This window comes from Melanostigma gelatinosum, assembly GCF_949748355.1.
Source record: "Melanostigma gelatinosum genome assembly, chromosome: 19".
NCBI classification, from domain to species: Eukaryota; Metazoa; Chordata; class Actinopteri; order Perciformes; family Zoarcidae; genus Melanostigma; species Melanostigma gelatinosum.
The window spans coordinates 19,196,898-19,218,172 of record NC_136652.1 but is presented as its reverse complement, the minus strand read 5'-3'; the positions used below and the strand labels follow the sequence as shown (position 1 = coordinate 19,218,172).

The 21,275-nt window shown below is 43.7% G+C and overlaps 2 protein-coding genes across 3 annotated transcripts in view; both read left to right on the top strand.

Moving 5' to 3' along the window:
- The window catches only part of plcb1l (phospholipase C beta 1-like), a 90,614-nt gene extending 81,458 nt beyond the window's left edge, over positions 1 to 9,156 (top strand). For both annotated transcript variants that reach the window (XM_079291331.1, XM_079291332.1), the window contains one exon: positions 6,622 to 9,156. In XM_079291331.1, the coding sequence (XP_079147457.1) occupies positions 6,622 to 6,846 (225 nt within the window). In that variant the 3' untranslated portion in view covers positions 6,847 to 9,156. The remainder of the gene's footprint in view (positions 1 to 6,621) is intronic.
- A 3,416-nt stretch (positions 9,157 to 12,572) lies between these two features.
- plcb4b (phospholipase C, beta 4b) overlaps positions 12,573 to 21,275 on the top strand; it is a 54,018-nt gene continuing 45,315 nt past the window's right edge. The window contains exons 1-3 of the mRNA XM_079290570.1: positions 12,573 to 12,675; positions 15,809 to 15,891; positions 15,968 to 16,013. The gene's annotated coding sequence lies outside the window, so the exon portion shown is untranslated. The remainder of the gene's footprint in view (positions 12,676 to 15,808; positions 15,892 to 15,967; positions 16,014 to 21,275) is intronic.

The following is a 21,275-nucleotide window of genomic DNA, read 5'->3' as shown; positions in this document are numbered from 1 at the left end:
TTGAAACTCCTCAAAATTCGATTAGAGGCAAAGGGTTGTTGAACCCAGCTCTCTATTCGTCATTTAGTACATGGCATGGATGTAAACAACAACACACATGTAAACATAGAATGCATTATGGGCTGAAAAACAGGATGTAGAGCGCTCCAATGGGGCATAAATAGCCAGGGCGGGGCTAATATAAAAATACTTTTGTTGTGAGTTCCTGCGTTAGTCTTCATGGATCAGAGAGAGGAGGATACAACATACTTCTCTCACACAGTTCTGACCCAGTTTCTCCATTGGGCTCAGAGCAGCCACTAATGGACAGCTATAACTATCCCTGGTGGAGACCCTGAGAGCTGAGCAGCCTATTACAGTGGCAGAGGTGTGTGTGTGTGTGTGTGTGTGTGTGTGTGTGTTATACCAACCTAAAGAACTAGCTCGGACTTTTGTTGGTAAGATTTTAAAGTCCGAGCTTGTGATGGTTTGAGGATCACATGCTAAATGTGAATGAGAAGCGAGAGATGGAAAAAAAAGACGTGTAGAGGTTTGTTGTCACTTCCAGCATGTCAGGTGTCACTGTTGTGCTAATGATCCAATCAGAACGCCCACCAGGAGACCAACGCTGTTCCTTCCAAGCGGCGACCTTCAGTGCTGAGAAATGAAGCCGACGTGGAAAAGACTGCAGTTCCTCAAATGGCCACTTGAGGCCAGTTTCAAACGCCAGTCAATCTCCATAGACCTTTACAGCAGAAATAAAGTGGCTGGATAAAGCTGATATCTTTTTATCAATTGGAAAAGCCAGTCATTGAGATCGTTCGCTCAGCTTGATTAAAATAAGGGCTGTTTGAAACCTTCTCACAACGTAACCATTTATTACATTCAATTGGACTTTTCAGGAGCTATTTTGGTTTGACTTTAAGCTTTTTACATCCGACCTGTTTCGGCGCTTTTTTCTCCAACCATCCCAAATGTGGTCAGATCCCACGTTCTTTGAACCAAGAAGGGACAGATAAGACAGACGTCTAGTGACAAGGGCTCCGTCTCAGCCTCCAGACTAAAGGCTTACCAGGCCATATTGTAATTCCTCTGTAGTACTCATCCCCCCACACACACCATTTTTGGCTGTGAACGAGAATATTAAATAGTGATAAGGCCGTATGTTTCACAGCAGTGTGCGTTGTTGTGTGTGTGTGTGTGTGTGTGTAATTTCTGACTTTCTGATTCTTCCTTACTTGGATAATAAGGGAAAATAAATCTGATGGTGTCTCCCCACTGTGCAAGCCTTGAACCAATACACAGAACCAAACACACACACACACACAGGCTCGTTTGTTCGACAAGCAGGAGTCCTGTGCAGTCGTCATGGAAACTCGGGTCCCCGACTCGTCCCCCCCCCCCCCCATCCCCACCGCTCATACCCTCCTCTACTCCCCTGTCCTTCATGACTCTCTGCAATCTGTTAATTTGGAACTGAGTGCTCGTGACGCAATCCCAGGGATGGTCACTGGAAGTGGAAGAAAGCAGCAGGAAGAGGAGGGAGGGATGAAGAGAGGGGGAGCAAACAGACTGGGGGAGATGTGGAGGACTGAGGTGTGTGTGTCTCTCTCTCTCTCTCTCTCTGTCACGACGTCTCACCCTCTCACTGCGTGATGTAAGGGTGACCACCATGTTCCCTCATCACAGACTTTGATCTGCATCATCTCTGCCTGGTGGGTTTGCATCAATAATGTACTTGTGCCCATACACACACACACACACACACACACACGATACCCACAGGGAACACTGAGTACAAACCAGAGGTAGTGAAGTGAAACCGTTGAGTATGTGTGAGTGCGCCTACATGTCGCACGCTTGGTTACTCTTCTGTTCTATTGTGCTAGCTGCTGTTTTAGATCAGTGCTCCACTGATCGTTATGTATCGCCCACATGTGGTAAAGAAGCTCTCCGGGGTTATCCTCGTCGAAAGAACATTCCCTGGAAACGGTCCTCGATCGAGAATATTGGACATAAACGCATCAGGTTGCCAGAAACGTGTCTCCAAATGAATGCTGATGTTGTTTTGTGTCTGCAGGACGTGTTAGGGCCTGTGTCCACATAGCTCACCTATTATTACTTCATGAAGTAATTATTACGTCATGAAGTAATAATATGTCAACAATGTGTTTACAGCTTTTTCCGCTGCCAAAAAACAATCAATTAACACAGGTTTGCATGAAAAAAAATGAAAAAGCTCACTTTATAAACTACCAATCACTCTTACGTGTCCACAGTAATTATATATTAATTCACAATGACATACAAATGCAACATGTAGCATCTTTCAGTTGTCATCCACATACAAACACCACCGACACATTTCGCAGCCGGCCTTCCCTTTCGAACCGATCCTTTTAAGGGAAACACTCATTGCTCTACATGCATTGTGGAGGTATGCAGGAGTGTGTTTTTTTTTAAATTCCTGAATCTTAAGCGAGGAATCGAAGAAAAACTCCTGCAAAGCAACGGATGATTTATTTGAGAGGAGTCAGGAAAGGGCTCTGACACACACACACACACACACACACACACATCTTACATGCACAGCACGGCAGAGCTCCTTTTTCTTCAAAAAGCCTGTGGTGCTGACAGGGTGGTGACCCTGTCTCATCTCTTGGACATGGGATCTTGGTTTTAGCCTAATTGGGCTGTGTTTGGATACGCAGTGTATCTGAAGGCCGGGAGCAGCAGCTGGACAACACATGTGTACAAAGACAGAAAAGCACCTTTCCCTGAGACCTCCTTAATGTGACTACACGTCGAGGCAGAGCTGATGTAGCCACACACTGAAGCCGTTGCCGGTTGAAAGCTTTTTTTGGTGGCGCTGCAGCTGGCGTTATGTCACGACTCAAAGCAAAGAATTAATTTGGCTCTTTGGAGGCCCTCTCTGCTTCCCTTGATAGCTTCTCAAAACGAGGACAGCTGGTGAAGAAGGTCACTGAATGCTGTATTTTAAGAAAGGCAGAAGTGTGTGTCTGTGTGTGTGTGTGTGTGTGTGTGTGTGTGTGTGTGTGTGTGTGTGTGTGTGTCTGTGGGTGTGTGTGTGTGTGTGTGTGTGTGTGTGTGTGGTTTGTTGACAGATGACAGGTCTTCAGAGATGAAGGACAGAGTTAAAAGCTGGCTGGATAACCGCTGCTGGTTGGAGTCCAAACAGAAACTGGACCACACACACACACACACACACACACACACACACACACACACACACACGTGTATATACTGCATGCATGCAACACACTGAATAAACGAGCAAATGTGCGATTTCTACCGTTGCTTTTGTGTGTTGGGTGCTGTTCAGTTTCAAAACAACCATTATTTTCTGCCAGGTAGTTGGCTAGTGTTAAAGCGTCACAGTTGACCTTATTACGGTTTTAAATGTTGAGGCTTTTGAAAGAAAATGAAAAGAATTCTGTAAATCTGAATTTCCATCCACTTTCCTGTATTCCAATCTCCTCACTGCCCAACTCTTAAGAGGTCAGATGGAAGTTGTAGACCATGAAGTCATAAATTCGGGGAAGTCCTCTCTGGTTGTTCTCCAATCCAACTTTCTCTGAGATTTCTTTTATAACTCCAGCTGTTCCCTCGGTGAAAGTAAAGGGCCGTCCTCATCGCTCAGCACCAAAGTTCCAACAGAAGACCGTCGGTGTTCGCCTCGGAGCCGTTGATCACATGCAGATAGACACATGCGCACGTCTGAGATCTGCCTGGCGCCCCTGAGACTCATCTGCACCCCTCCCCCTCCATCTCACTCCCACCGCCTTCACATGTGCCAGGGTGTCATCGCATGGGAGAAAGATGACAGCTTTAATCAGAGGGTGTTTGTGCCTCAGCAGGCAGGGTAGAGGCAAGCTCCACATGTACACACACACTCACACACACACACACACACACACACACACACGGTGTGCAGACTCTTCCACCCCTAAGTAGGTCATGCGCACTGCAGAGCTGGGAGAGAGAGAGAAGAGCCGTGGTGCATCTCGAGCCATCTGGTTGTGATGTGCTGGATGTCCGCTCCGTGAGACCCACAGAGAGAGTGAGAACGAAAGAAAGAAAGAAAGAAAGAAAGAAAGAAAGAAGGGAAGAAAGAAAGGCAGAGAGAGAGACTTGTTTCAGGGAAAGTGACCTTAAGATGCTGTGTTTGTGGGGGCGTTATAACTCTGGGGGCTCTGCTGTAACCACTCAAAGCATTCAGAAGACACGAGTCAAGAGCTCCTTCATTTCCCACAGAGGCAGACATGAGTGTTATCTGGCCGTCTGCGCTTCTCTCAAAGTTTGTCATTGTCACTTGTCGATGCACACACTTTTTCATTTTTGAGAATGTAGTTTCATGCTGAGATTTTAGCTCAGAGACGAGTAAGAGTGGCAGGTTCCTCAGACAAAACGGAAGAAGTGTGGGTGTCTGTGGAGTTATCTGTGTGTGAATGTTCACACAGATATGTATTGAACACGGTGAAAATGCTTTGCTAAAATTAGAACTCAGCAACACACAGACAGACTCAGACAAGGCACATCAGTGAACTTCACTTTCTCAGCATGCAATTCTGCTCACAACCTTTTTCCATTTGAGCTGAAGTCTCGATAAAGATCTGCTATAATTAGTGGAGGTCTTCTTTAAACTGAGGTTTCTGCATGATATACTAAAAACATCACTTTTTTAAAAGCTTTACTTTGGTATTATGAACATATTTTAAACATGTTTTATTCGATTTAACAAAATATGCCAAACTGCTTCATTCAACAGTATTATAAGCATTAACAAATTAAAATCCTGATTTAGATCAGGAAGTATATGATCAAATAATAAGTGAACAAGCGCAGGAATCTGAGCCAACGACACACATACATAATCATAATCTACCGGATTTAACATCAATCGAATTCACAGCAGAGTGCTGCGTTCAAATGCCGTGAAGGCAAGTATACTTTGTAACAATCAAGTGTTCTCATTTTGCAAAGCAGCACTCCTAAACGAATTGGATGTGCCATCTGATGAAGTGAAGTGGAGAGGGCAGAACATTAGAAAGCAGACTCCTCTCCTCTCTCTCATTGTTGAGTGTTCTCGGGAATATTTCCAGGACGATCCCAGGCTTCCGCTGTATTGATCTGAGGCTGGGTGCGGATGAGAAGTTGTGTTTCGTAGCTTTCTCTGTCTGACGTTTGTGCAGGAGTTTACAGCATCGTTCATCCAACCGTGTCTTTTTCCTCCGCGATGCGTTTTCTGTTGTGATTTGTTTACGTCTGAGTTGGATGTTGGGTGTGAGGCTGAAGTGGGCCCTTATTGGAATGACAGAGGCCTCTAAGATGAAATATGGATCCCAGATACATCCTCCCAGAACCCGGGGGTATTTTTCGATCTCTCATAATGCTGACGTGACTGTATTGAGCTGCGAAACTCTTGACACCATTCATCTTACCGGCTTTTCTTTTAATTACTGCTCTCCCGCGGGAGCCAGCCGAGTAGTTAAACAGAGAAATCAGCATTACAGCAATTATTGGCTTACAATGAAATGAATACAATCTTGTCATCTGTAATCATTGGAGGCGTCTATGCCTGGGAGAAAATAGGTCCTCCTTTCGATTTCTCAGTGAGGGGGGGGGGGGGGGGGGAGTGTATTTATATCTGCACGGACGCAGGGAGGATCCTTGTCTACCTGAGAGGCCCGAGGTACCTGAAGGACCTTTTTATGGTGTATGTATTATTGTAAGTCATGGAATATAGACAAATTCCTATGAAAATAATCTTCAACTAACAGTAATGGGAATAATCTACAGGATGAACTGTACCTCAGCACATGCAAAACAATGTGCACTGTGTTGGAGTTCTTGTTCCGTTAATCAACATTGTTATGTGGACAAAGGGTGAATTAGAATATGCATATGCATATCTTGTAAATGGAAAACATATTTGTTTCTTTTCTTGCAATAAAAACAGCCTGATTGTTGCTGACGTCGCTGGATTGAACAGGTCCATGACGTGTGGCGGTTACTGAGCGCTTTCCATGGCTGATTGTTCACGTTATTCTCCTCTCAGAACTACTTTGCCTGCAGAGGAGTTGATGCAAATAAGTGAATTGAGCCGTTCAACTTTCAAATCTGCTCTCATCGCTGTTATGTACGCTGGAAAGGTCAAGTGATCCTGCTTCATATTAGTGTTGTCACAATACTTTCTAACTGTCATACAACACTTTGAAGAAATATCGCAACTCAATACCACAGGGACAAATTGAGCCGAAATGATTTTCATTAAAAGATAAATAGCACTGTGTGTTTCCCAGTACAACCACTATCTTCTACGTTTGGCTGTTGAGCAGCTCAACTAAAATAGGTGACAGCTAAAAGTCCTGCTCAAGAGAACATTGGCAGTACTGCAGCTTGTTAAACTTTCACAGCCACCGCAGGGATTTGGTGTTCCGGTCATAAGCTAACGTGACTAGCACACTGAAAAGTTAGGTGTGTGATCATATGGACACAATCTGCTCTGTCTTCTGTCTTCTTGAACATCATTAAATGTATCTAACACATTTCAAATCACAGCTTTGATCTTATGGTTGCGTTCGTGTAATAACTCGCGGCTGACGTGTTTGTCCTCCGCAGCTACAGAGCGATCTGGACCAGGAGTACCAGGACAAATTTCGCCGGCTACCCGTGGAGATCCAGGAGTTTGTTCAGGACAGCAGCAACGCCAAGCTTAGCGACGACGGGGTCCACGGAAACCTCGTGGCCTCCTCAACGACGGAGAAGCTCAACCACAAGGCGTCGCACTCGGAGGACGACACGGAGGAGGGCTCGTCGGAGCGAGTCTACGACACGCCCCTTTAGAGATTCAACCGCGGCGCTTTGCTTCACACTGGGACACTGATTGGTGGATGTGTTTGTGACCACAGCTCTGGGATGAGACTGCCCCGACTTTGGTCCTAATTGTAACCAATGGGAGGATTAGATCAAATCTGAGCCTGAACTGGTGAGTAGAGGTCCTCTCTGCGTAGACTGCAGTCTTGTCCGGAAAACCGTTTCATGTAAATCGTAACTTTTTTGTGTATTTATATTTTACCTTTACGTTGTCGTGTCTTTCGGTACGGCCACAGGATGTGTTACAAAGCACTAACTATTTGCAGGAAATAACTTACTTGAACTATTGCACAGAGAGAGTAGTTTCTGTTTTTTATTATTTTTTATGCTCATGATATTGACAGTAGCGGTGGTTCGTGAGGTGTGTGGTGCCACGGTTTTTCATTTACTTACAGTGGACGTTGTCATTGAAGTGGAGTCAACTTGTACTGTAAAGAAACCACTGCATAGTCAGCCTTTAAAGCTTCCATCTTTATAAGAGTTAGATTCCCCCTCAGTTATTTGCACTCCCTATGTAACTCCGTAACTCTCTTACTTTAACCCAGAGGCCCTGGTAGCTTGCTGCTTCTCCATTTTGTCCCCACAGAACTAAAGCCTATGTGTTGCTGCTATTTTACTTTAAAACCCATCACTTTTTTTAACCATGATTTGGTTTTTATGATATTTGACATGGTAATATTATGCACTGTCATTTCTTTTTAATTATTGTTTCGTTTGGCTAGTTTTTAACAAGTTTGCATTGTTTGCGGGTGACTCCGCCCCAGAGAGGAAGTGAAGAGAAAGCGTGTTGTACAGTAGCTGCATGTATTTGAACAACTGTAAACGTTACAGTAGCTCTGTAGCAGAGATGTGTATTAAATGTAAATCTATTTTCTCGGAAACATTTAAACTAAACCTGCAAAGCAGTGTGGCCCCAGTGTGGCGTGATACATCACTGTGACGTTTGCTGGACGGCACTAAAATATGTGACAACACACCCTGCTCATAGATCCAACAGAAGCTGACTCGAGTTAACAAACACGTTCTCATCGCAACTCATCCCAACCGACCTCTTAGCGTCACTTCGTAACGGACTGAGTGGCCCAGCTTAGGTTTAGGTTGAGAAAAAACATCATGGTTGGGCTTGAAATAACTAAACAGTGCAACATAAGTACGGAAAACAGTCACGGACATCACTTAAAACAGTGTCTGGAACACCGGTCTCCAGGTTGAAAGTGTTTGTTGACTAATCCACCTTCCTCCCGTCCCCCCTGTGCGTGTTTTTATCCGTCTTTATACTACGTTATCTTACTCCCGGAGCACGGGGTTACATTGCAGTTACTACAAAGCCCGGCACGTCTCATACAGACGCCAACGGTCGCCTTGCGCGTTGGTATCAGACGCTGAGGGTCGTGACAAAGCGGTGGCATGAGAGTGGGCTGAGTTTACAGGTTGCACGTTGTATTCTGTACCTTCATCGCCGTGGACTGAAACAATCAAACCAGGACATTTAAAGAGAAGAAGAGGATCCTGCTGTAGTTTTATAGAAGCGACCTTCCTCTGAACTGGCTCGTTGTGTACCTACAGTGGAATGTGTGTTCAGTTCCTCAGTAAACAGAGCAGATGCCCGAGGTACAGCAGTTGTCGCCCGCTGGCGTTCACCCACAGTTGGTAGCTGTAGTTTGAAGCGGTGGAAATAGTTCAGTTGTGTTCAAACGGACGCCCAAACGTTTGTATCTATGAAGCACCAGCATTGATCGAATGAGTAACTCCACTATCTCCTCTTTATGTAAGACACTGTGCCCATTCAGTAACCATGAGGAAGTGTTTTTAACTTCCCTAACTGTCCAGTGCCATTTAGCTCACGGGTCATTTGATATCAAATCATATTTCAGCTGAAACAAAAAAACAAAAAAAGTTGAATGTGAAGGATTACCTGACGTGTAAAGTATACAAGCTACTTTTTAAAAAGACGATATTGATGTGAGAGTCCTGTGCCTTTGAATAGGTTTGCCTTGTTTGATGTTGAATGTGTGAAATGCATCATTGTTTAAATTGCCATTATATGATACAATATGAAGCTGTCTGATATTGAATAGGCCGTGTGCACTTTTAAGTACAGTACCACTACTGAGTAATGCTTGTGATGAGCAGTATTTGACATGCGTCTCATAAGCAATGCGAGACATCCTTCTTTTTAGTCTTGAACCACTTTATTTAAAAGCCCCCCCCCACCCATGCAAATGTATGTACGACATAAAGGATAAAACATGAAGCTGATTAAAAAAAAAAGATATAGTGTAAAGGGAATTTGCCTGTAATTAAAATAAATGTGGCTATTATTGTACTTTTCTGGAGTGGAATTGTGTGTCTTTTGATTTGTTATTGAATAGAATTGTGTTTTAGTTTTTTACGGCGTAACCTTTTACGTCTGTGTATGTGGTATGTTTTTACTGTCATTCACACATCTCTTTATTTCCTCAGCATTTCCGTCACCTTGTTGTGTTCAATCATGTTCTCTTGTTCTTAATTGTGGGTTGCATTTGCATTTTTGTTTGCCATCGCATTTGTCACATGTCGTTGTCTCCTCGTGGTTTATTATTTTACTTGAAACAGAGACTTCAATGTCAAACCACCGTCTTTGTAACGCAGTGACGACTGGATAATGATGCTGGTGGAAGAGAATAAGAGGACAACATAGAGAAATAACTACATTAGAAGAAAGCAGGTCACATGTGTGAGAAACCCGGCTATAGAGAGTGTGTTTGGCAGCACCTGTGGGGCGACTTGGCATGTATGTACTGTGTGTATGTCGGTGAGTGTATATGTACGGTATGTATGTCACACTCAGGGAAGCGGGGGCAAGCCTCGATGACCTACTTCTTCATCTCCTAGGAAACAGTTTCTTTGAAATAACCCTGAGAGGAACATGAAATCAAACACTTCCATGACTGAGTCACTGGTCAACGCTTTAAAGGAACAGCGTGGAGCATCAGGATCTATTGGCAGAGATGGAATATCATGTCAATACCTGTTCTTTCTTTACAGGAATAGTTGTGTTTCCATTACCTTAGAATGAGCCGTTTATATCTACATTCAGCGTTTTCGCAATTTTACGTCAGCCTACACGCTCGGCACACGGGAGAAGTTTCAGTTGGTTGCGATCTGCAAACTCGCCACTAGATGTCGCCCAATCCTTCACACTGCACCTTTAAGTAAGGGAGCACGAGATCAAACAGGATTGTTATTTATTTCACAACATATGTGTTAAGCAAAGTTGCCATGATACTACTCACATGTCCAACATGGTGGACTTCTTGGCTGGCAATGCATGACTATTCATGTCATAACTAAACAAGTGGGAATATACAGTATTTGCACATGTTTGTATTATACATCTTGTGCCTAAAAAGTCAAATGAATCACTTTATTTTGGAGGGGGAAAAAATCCCTGCAAGCCACACACAAGTATGTCTGCTGCCACTATTTTGCTTTGAGCATGCCCAGTGATAACACGTTTTTTAATCTTCAACACATTTCCACACAACGCTTGTTACGCGTCGTGTGAGTGTTGGAAACTATGCCCCCACAGCTCGCCTTCATGTGCTTTAGAGTGGGATTTTTCAGCCGTAGTGCATATGTTGGCGGTGTGTGTGTGTGTGTGTTTTCCAGACTACATAAACACTGTGTCCTTCTCAGTCTCAGCTCCTCAGCAGAATCCCAAAAGGCAACAGGAGATAAGACAAGCCCGGTCGCCCATAACAACCTCTGTGACCATTCAGAGGCCTCCATGCATACCGGCAACTAGGAAGTGAGCTAATTAACCCTGAGTTCAAGACAGAAGGAGAGCGATTTTTTAAATAACATTCCCAGGGTTATACAAACAAGCTCCCAGGAATATTACCACCCTGCGTCTGTCCATCTGCTGCTGGGGAAGAAGAGGAGGTGTCCTGTAACTGGGCTTTAATGAGGCACACCAGGACAGAAGAAGAGGAGAGGACCCCGGGGTGCTGCTTGGAAGGTACACTATGCAGACACACACATACACAGATAGACACACAAATGCATGGAGACATTGAAAAACATGCTGTAGTACTTGAAAGGAGCTTCACTGACTACTTTCAGTCCTTGGCCTTAAACCCTAACCCCTTCCACTTTGCCCTAAATGTTCTAATCGAACCCAAATACAAATCGAATCCAGTATGATCCTAAATCCAAGACATAACCCTGAAGTAATGCTGACATTAAACCTTACCTTTAGGGTCCAATTCTGATAGTTATTCAAACATGATGTCCTGAAACTGAAAAATGTCCTCTTTCGAGAGGTGAGGAAAAGCACAGTGTCCCTTTCTGTCCTCGCCATTCTTTCACCACATCTTTTCCAGACAATCTTCATAAGCACAGAAATGCAAGAGCACGCACCGTATCAGATGGATTTTCCTTCTATTGTCAGCGGGGATCGGCTCCAGCGTCCCCGCTGGACCCCCGCTGGACAGCGACCCTGTCCAGGATAAGCGGTTAAAGATAATGGATGGATGGAGAGTCTACTACCGTATTCGGTGGCACAGGGATTGCAAAACGATAAATGAATCAGTGTTTGCAGGGGTACTCCATCGATTTTACAAATAAACACCAATTTACCCGTGATGGGGGGTCCTACTTAGTTGTATAATTTCTTCCCTGGCTCTGGAGGAAGAAAAGATAACCCTGATAAAGACGACTTTTTAACACAACGCCGGTGCTATAAACTAGGAGTACAGTTTGAAATATGTACGCTTCGACCTGACAGGGAGGTTCTAATGCCTAAAGGGAAATTTAGGATATCTCTGCCTCAATCGGTTTTGACCATTCTTTTTAACACAACTTTATAGATGACCAACACTAAATCGCTGCAATAGCCTTGAAAGGCAAATGCGTCACCATTTCTTTCCACTGATAAAGATATATTTTTACTTTACTAAAGCTTCCCAAAGTGCACTTTCTTGCCACTTTAAGACTTGCAGTTATATTTAATGTGTCCATCCTGTTGCTGATTTATACCAAAATCTATCAAAGCAAAAGTCTTATGTCAATAAAAAAGGGTAAATAATAATATTCTAAAAAATATATATAGAAAAAGCTTCTAACTTTACCGTCTTATAGGGTAACTGACTTTATTCTAATTCAGTTGAACGTGACTATGCAGTGAGTGATGATCCCACTGCTACATTACTACAATAAGGAGACTAATATTACATGAGGTGATGCATAGATAGAAATAAAATAAAGTGCCATGAAGTCACTGCTGAGAGTCAGACAGACAGCCGCTATATCAAGAAAAACAACAGAGAAGCGTTTATAAAGGGAGGCGGTGTGTGCCCCGATCAACGCATGGCAGCTTCGGTAGTCAGCTGTTGGAGAAGCAGGGAGGAGCTGGGTCTGGTTCTGCTGGATGACTCACTCTGTCAACGCACACTCATTCACTCATTATAGCGCACATGCACGCACGCAAACGCTTACGCGCAGGCACATTTGGTGGCGGTGGTGTGGGGAGAGGAGGGGGGGATGCGCTTGCAGCAGCTGAACAGGGCTTCCTAATCAGAGTTCACCACCAGGGCCGTTCATTCTCCACTGGAGGGCGAGTGGGACAAGAGCACCGGGACACTCCGGCAGCGGGAGGGAGACAAACAGAGCAGACAGTCGGAAGAAGGGAGACACGGGACAGAGACGCAGCTGGAAGACACACAGACCAGCCACTGAGAGGAAAACCCCGGATCCTGCAAAAGCATCATTTCTTTTCCGCCCCGTCGGATTAAACCCTGTCAACAACACCGAAATCACGTAAGACCTTCTGAAATGTCTCTCTCATATAACTGCTTCGGTAATATTCAGAGTTTAAACGGTGGGCTGCACGCCGTTGAATATAATGTTTGTTTTGCTGCTGCACGGACGCAGTGTTGAGACGGGACCTTTTTATTTTTATTATTTAAACTCCATCACGCTCGCTTTTGCAGAGGCTCACTCTCCAAATCCGGCTCTCATCATTCAGACATCCTCTCAATGCCTCTCTCTCTCTCTCTCGCGCTCCCTGTCTCCCTCCCTCTCTCCCTCACACACACACACACACACACACACACAGCTGGAGACAGTAGCTTAATTGCTAGCTAGCTAGCCAGCCGCGTTACAATGGACCCTTTAGCAAATTGATATCGAATTTACTCTCGCTCTTTGCACGTCGCTGCGGCTTTCTCCTCCAGGTAAATACGACTCAAACGGAGACTTTGTGAAACGCAGCGGGGTTATTGATGCTTGCAGCGGGCTGGGAGGGTTAGCCTCGTGGAGCTAGCTGTAGCGGGACAGATCACACAGCCAGCCCCGGCCGAGATGACAGCCACAGTGCCCGCAACTGCGCCGTGGCCATAAAAAGTCAACGGACAAATGTCTTTTTATTTACATCAATGTGTGTGCATTATGGCTTGCTGCACACGTAGCATGTACACCCTATTAGCCTGCAAAATAATGTTACTGTAATGTTCATTTAATCTGTTAAACTGGTGCATTCAAAGACTGCTGGTCGTGCAGGCAGTGGATCTTGGAGCTGCGGCTGCAATGTATGCATGATTCACTGTGTTTTAGTGTTTATTTTGCATTAATACAAGTCCATCTTTAAGGTAATATCAGTGTTTGGCAAATGAGCAGTGTGATGTTAAAAGTATGAGGTTATATTAGATTTGTTTTCAGTGAATTGTCGTCAAATTAATTGTTGAGAAAGAGGTTGAATATTGCATTTCACTGCTGATATCATGACTTCGTTTCTCAGTTAAATCAATATCAGTTTATTGTTTTTGGGACTTCCCGTTCCTTTTATTAAGGGGAAGACATGCTCGTAAAAAAAAAAAAAAACCGGTACAAATGACAGCGTTTCTTAGTTTAAGAGTCAGAAAGCAGATGTCTATTTTCAAAAACAGTTTTATCGCACACACCCAGAAGGTAGAGAAGGTTATTTGTTCAGGAATAACCTGCCGGTAACTCCGTAGGCTTATTTACTGTGCAAATAGCCCATCATGTTTTCAGTTGTTCAAGGTTTCACTTGACTTGTCAGCTTTTAAAATGAATGAATGAATGTGTGTACAGTAGCTGGTGCCTTAACGAGCTGGTTTCCGCTGTCCCACCTGTTCACACCGACCTGGTGTGTCTCCTTATATATGATGAGCCATATTTGCAGAGGAAGCCTGTTTTGTTCTTGTAATGTAGGTGTGTTATAGTTCATTTTAATGTTGTTTGGCCTCCATATCTAATCTCCCCGGGCTGTCGGGGACCACAGAGGCCGTCATTGGAAAAATGACTGAAGGTTGTCCCCCACCTCTCCTTCAAGCCTGTGCCCGCTGCTGCCCATGAAAGATCGCAACTATTATGTGAAGAGAAACTAATTCTGCTCTGGCTTATTGACTTTGCAGCTTAAGCGTTTCACTAGTGATTACAGGCGCAAACATTACCCTCCCTCACAAAATAACAATCCCTTACCTGAGGCTTAAACATGGACTGTGAGGCATTTTGATGAAGAGCGGTGGCCTAAGAAGCTTAAAGGCGAACTGAGGGGTGTGCAGGTGTTTTGTTATTACATTTGTTTTTGGGACCAGATGACGTAAGTGTAATATTTGTGGTCCACTTAGTTTTCAGTGCCTTTGATAGAATTATTTGGTTGTTCTCAGGAGGCACTGCACCGTGCCTTCCTGTTGCGCGCTTTCTGGTAAGAGGATAGCTGCATTATTAGGGCTTTAATGATAATCCCGATACTTTTTAACCTAATACTGTATTATGATCATGATTATCACCCGTTCGTATTCGTGTTAATGATTAGAGGCAGTGTCATGCTGGAAAATTATTACATTTTAAAATGATTGTTTTGGTGTTGCTGATATTTTTAAAGTTTTGCGTGGCTGCTGTTCTGCTCCAAACGGAGTGAAATCATCCTGACGCGTCTGGCTTAAAGTGAATAGCCTGTACGTGTACGTCTGTGCAATGCAGGCAGTGGCAGTGGGATTTAATTTACTGCTCAGAATTGGAGATGATTGAAGGCAAATTGCATTATTTTCTTCAATAGCTCGGTGCATTTAGCCAGAAAGAAGTACAATATCTTTGCTTTGAGTCACCGCTAACGCTAACGACAAAAAATGGATTTTGAATCTTGGATGAAATGACAGCGTGCGATTGAGATGGAGGAAAGTAAAGCAACACGTGCCAAGCTCAGCATTTATTCCAGATTCAGTGTTTACTCATGCCAGTGTGTTGCAGCCATTCATACAGCATTTGGTTGATTTGGCTATGAACTGACTCGGGCACACATTGCCCAGTGTTGTCTTTTGGGAGTCTTGTGTTTCTACGGGGAGTTTGATTGTAGCTGTCTGGTTTGGTTCAAACGGTAATGAAGTGAGAACAATCTCTTGTCTCTTTGTGCACTTTCACATTGAATTGCTTGGCGGTTAAAGGTTTGTACTAGAGAGACTTTGTTGGAGTCCATCGCTCTGCCTGCCAATTTCCTGTACATCTCGATTGCTTGCTTCTTTTTTAACGGCTGGCTGGTTTCGTTTCATTTATTTCCCACTGTTTGTTCTCCATAACTAGGAGGCTCTGGTCGTGATTAGCTCGGCTGTCCTCAGTTTCATCCCTTGTTTGTTTTGCCGGGGCTATCGGGATTTTATCACAGCATTCTTGACGAAGCCGTCCGTCATCCTCGCGTATGTTTGAAGCCCTCGCAGAGAGATCTGAGAGTGTGGAAGCGCAGACACAGCCAGCCAGATGGATTGATAGGCCAACAGACCAGCAGCCTGGCAGGCCAACTGACAGGCGACGTGTTGGTAGTACGTCAAAAACATGTTGAATCACAGCCCCGCGACATGCCTGCCCTCATTGTTAAAGTCTGCTGTGAAGCTGTGTGTCGATATTGTGATTTACTTTATGTTTTTCTTGGCAGGAGAGTAGAGGGACGTGGTATGTGCTCGTCTCTCTGTGTGGTTCGTCTCGTCCTACTGTGTCAGCGTTTTAGACCTCGTCCAAGTAAGTCCAGGTACAAGCCTCTGGAATTATGAAATTCTCTCCCCTTCTTACCGCATGTCCTTTTTTGTCTCTGCAGGCCAAGACATGAGCTTCTCCCACTGAACCTTATTGATGCTGAACTGGTGAGTTTTTGGGGGGTTGCTCGCTGCGATTGGTCTCTGCAGCTATACACACACTTCTTTTTCTTGGGTTATTTTTATTTAGTCCCTGTTTGTCTAACAGCACAGCTGGCGACCGTCTAGTAGCAATTGATCACAAGGATCTGTTACCAGATAACACAGGCTGCCTCTGTTATACGAGTTTCTTATTTCCACAGCATCTGGTTCATTATTGCATATTTATAACTAAGTCTGCATTAAAGTAATTGATTCGTGCATGCATAATGTGTATGAAACGTATGGCTTCATCCTGCCTGTAAGCCGACATGACAAGTTATGTAAACCAAAAAAACAACTCTCAAGAAGACGAGGGATGCTTAGGATTTTCCTGCCATATAATATTTGGCTCAGATATCCATACGGCTCTTATTTTGCCACTCAGGCATTCAAAGTGTTTGACGTTGCATCGTGAGCTGGAAACGACAGACATTTTATTGGACTCGCGATGAATGACGAAAGAGTCCCGTTGTTCCACCGTGTCTTTCATACGAGACTGATGTGCAGCTTTGTCCGATGGACAGCCAGACGTCGCTCATTGATAAGTAGATTGCGTGGCTGCTGCTGCATGCTCGCTCATGCCAAGCTGGAAGCTGTAATGGGGCTGAGAGGTGATTGCTCTCTCCAATATGTTCTGTTTTAATGATGCGATCTGTATTAATAATGTAATGTGTGTAGCATGCAGGCTGTCTGTTAGCTGGGCCTGATTAATTTAGCACTAAGCTTTATTTTAGGAGAGCCCCAAATTATATTTGCTTCATTGCTAGTACCCTGTAAGTATTTAAGCATATGATGATGAATAGGAGACTACCACTGTAATACTGTCGGGTGGAGCTGTTATTGTTTAAACAAACAAAAGATGATTTTGTTTTAGAGAGGTTCACAAGTCTAATCTAATGGCTCGAATCCTACAAGTAACCAACTTACACGTTTTACAGTTGCGAGATCACCAACATGCAGCTATTTCTATGAAGAGCAAAGCATCAATGGCAAAAATACGATATGTCCTGAAGCATCACAGACTGTATAGACTGAATGCTGCTTTTACTTTTTAATGAGTGTAACGGTGAATAAAGATCTACCCGGCTGTACAGGAACAGTGTTGTTCCTAATTTCATTTTCTTCCGTTTCAATCATCAGGTGATGTGTTTGCTGACTTTGACACTGTGATCTGTAGCTTTGTAGTTTCTGTCTTTTATCTTTTTAACCTGTTTCTCACTGCTGAATCAGTTTGACATCCTGTATCTTCAAACACACACTGTGAACCCTTCATGTCTGCTTCTCTCTGAAATCGCTTTTTCATTTTCTCCCAAAATGAGATGATTTTTATTCAGTGACAGCGTGGCTCCATGGTGACACAGCTCTGACAGCTTGACGGAGTAGCAGCGGGGGGGGGGGGCGGGCCTTAGCGAGGGGTCAATTTAGAAGAAGAAAAGGCAATCACTGCAACGCTCCCCTGCTGTTTTCCATTATGTTCTGATGTGGCTGCATGTCAGCAAAGATACGATGGGCGGAAACAAAGTTCCCCTCTTTGTAGTCAATGAGGGAGAACATGAGGATGGACGTGCTTCATGTTCAGTTTATTTAACATGTGTTTGGTACAACAAGGAAACTGCATTTGCTCCTGCATGTAATGGTGTATCTGTATGTGTGTACATCTGTAAATACAATACAGTGACAAAGCTCAGGTCAACAATATGAGTTTGATTACATGTGATAGAAATTGCTTTGAGCAGTTTTTTTTGATAAAAAAAAAATAAAAAATTCTCCTCAGGTAGACATTCCGCTATATCTTTACATATCAAATATGTTTTAACGGTTATATTAATGCTCTCAATATCATATACAGAGCGGTCCTGTAATAAGTTCATAACTCTGTTATGACAAAAGTATCATTGAACCTCCGTTGGCTCCATAAATGCTATTCATAGCAGCAGCAGTCATGCACCACCAGTACCTGTACTCACATCGATTTCTGTTGCGAGTGTTTGCACGGCTCCAGCACCCTGAAACGCTGTCCGACCCTCGGCTGGTTTCAGACCGTGACATTCATTGAAAATATGGACGTGACAGTCACTTGAGACTGCATCCAGACCGAGGAGGCATCAAAGGAACTGCATCTTTTAAATGTAATCCAGACGCAGAGAGAAGATGGCTCCTCCAAAGTAGCAAAAACCAAAAACACTTTTGTGTTCATCTAAATGTGCTGAAGCAGCTTGTTTTGTGATATAAAGAGGGAAGGAAGGATTCCAGTGAGTAACATTTCTGATTGATTAAGTGTGCAATTCAATCATCAAGAATATAGCTTCAACTACTGTCTGACGTCTTGTGGTAAGAAGTCAACTTAAGTCGCACTAAATACGGTAGACTTGATTCAGTCTTAGTTTAATGTTTTGTAGAAGGACATCGTTATCCTTAGGTCACTGGGTGAGCGCTTGCATATAAAGCCTACTCCATGCTACACTTTATCAGCACGGACGCTCCGTTCTGCTGGCCTGTGACACGACTAACCGGCTCATTGAAGGCCCGACATCGTCCTCTGCTCTCTGTGCCGATAAAATCAACCCCGCTCCATCAGCCTCTCGGCTTCAAATACAACGCAGCTCAACCCTCACTGGTCCAGATTTATATGTGAGCACAGTGTTTGCTGCTTAGACAAAGAGAGGGATCAACGATGCGAGAGTGTGTCTGCACAGCAAGGGTAAGTGTGGCTGGAGGGTGAATATAATGACGGGGGTATTCTCTGCAGACACTCAGCCAGCAGCAGAGACGGAGAGGGAAAGGTCGAGAGGGAGCCGCTTACTCTGACACCAACAGATGGCATCTGCCGCCGTCAAGTCAATGTTTCTTAACAAAGAAATGGGCAGCATTAGCTTAGCTGGTTCAGTAGCGCGCAGCGGAAGCGTCCCGGTTGGTGTGAAAGACGCTCCGTAGAGTAAAAACAACACTTCAGTGATGATAATTGTTGCTCTCCTCCAGGTGTGGCTCTAACAATACATTGCAACTGGAAAAAGAGCGCCGTTAGCCACCCCCTACGCTCTCTGAGTCTTCTCTGCTTCCATCCTCCCTTCCTTTAAATGCACACTTTACCCATGGCTCAATCCACGATGGGGATACGTGTGAACGCAATTTGCACTTCCAATTAAACTGTCGACCTCTGCTCCAGAATGCAAACCTTGATTTTGTAACATCCTCTCCAGGATAGCTATTATTACCCAGGCAGCCCAGTAATAGAGAGAACAGGGCTACACGATGCACTGATGAGGAACATTGACGTCAGCACTTATCTCACCGTCAATATTTGAGACATATTTGATTGATCTTTGTGCCTACTGATTTATTTATTGATGTGAGAGATCAAACCATCTTCAGATCTTCCATCTCTAACTTGGAGCAGGTTGTGATTTTCTGCAACAAATGTTTCAATAAGCAGAGAAAATCAATTCATTTTATGAAATGACAAAACTGTTTTCCGATGCATACATAAGCATTTTCTCAGCAACATAAAACCAGTAAGCTGTCAAATGCAAATATCTGCAGCGGTTCTGTGTTTCAGGTGTATTCACATGAAAATAGAGAGCAGTGTGAAAGAATAATAACTGAAAGCGTAGCAGAATACAGTTGGCTGGAGTTAGCCTACAGCATGCTGCCGAGCCTGCAACACATGACTCGCTGGTCAGATCAGATGACGAGATAAACAGCAGGAATGTTGCGTCTTCCTCATTTCTACAGCACTGCTCTTGTCTGACTGGCCTGTGTGTGTGTGTGTGTGTGTGTGTGTGTGTGCCAAAAGAGCATCTTTAACCAGCCCACTGTACCAGATAGAAAGTCCAAGCAATTATGTAACATTTAGCTGCTGAGCTTATAACTTGTCCTGCTCAAGATAAGTTTAGGAATGCAGAGCAAGGCATGATGTCTCTATGTAGTTGTTGACTTGCATAATGTAATGGCTGCGGGGGAATGCCTGGTTTTATGCTGCTATCCCAGAGTGGACCACAATGAAGTACTTGATACGGGCCTTATTTGTGTAAAGGGGATTTTTATGTCAATTTTTCCGACGTTTTTATGAGTTTACAACTCGTAAAATAAATTTAACAAAAGGCTCCCTGAACTCTGAGTGAGGGAAACAAACGCATTATAAACACACAGTATGAAAGACAAACATGGATTTCCGACCAGTGCCAGATATTTGTCGAAGGCCCCCGAGCCATTTCTCTTCAGACACTTCTCGCATGTCGTTTAAACAAACGTCATTTAAACATGAATCCATTAGAAGGCTATCATAACAAACTGTGGAAGTAATGTAATGTTTAGAAGAGTGTCACAATCAAAGCACATCAGAAGTAGAGTTTTGTAAATCTTACATTGGCGAATAATGGGACATTTTTTACCCAAATGACACCGAATGACACACGACTATTCGAGCACATAAAGGAGAACAGGGAAGAATGTATATAAACTGTATATATCACGTATTATATCTACATTTTTTTCCAAGCTGCACTGTATTAATCCTAAAGGCAGTTACTCAGTGAAAAGCCTTTCCTGCTGCTTCAACATGCATACTCTTCATGCCCCGATAAAGAACCAGGTCTGTAGAAAGCCGTTAAATAACGAGAGAGGTGTAACATTACCATTCACCAAACACAAGGTGGTGGATCAACTCATTATTACTTTGTTATTGTTGGCTCAGTTATACAAGTCGCCAGAGTTTGAACCATCTATGAAGTCAAATTGTATGACTTGTGTCATCGTCGTACAATGAAAAACATTGTTGTAGTTATTTCCACCTACGGTAAGGCCTTTGTATGTCCGCTTCAGGTTTAGATAAGCCTGCATGTCACTCCGTGTTAGCAATCAGATCAGATGTGATTTTCAAAAATACAGCAAAGCACTTAAAGTTGTAATCCTGAGAATATTTCAGTTCTGCTTTAATTAACCTGTGGTTACTGTGGCACCTACTGTACTCCCACATGTCCCAGAGTTCTGAGGGAAGAAAACACTGTTTGTGTAGCTTACATGCCTCAATTTCTGTGAATCCCTTGTGTGTAGGTAGTAATAATAAAAATGGAGAAAATTGTGGATTAGCTATTCCAAAATAAAAAAATGCCAACCATAACTAGTGTCAAAAGCTGGGTTAGATTTAATGAAAATCTTACAAATTAGCAAGTGAGCATTGATAGATTTCTTGGGAGTCACGAACTAACATCGGCATCTGGGAGAGCAGAG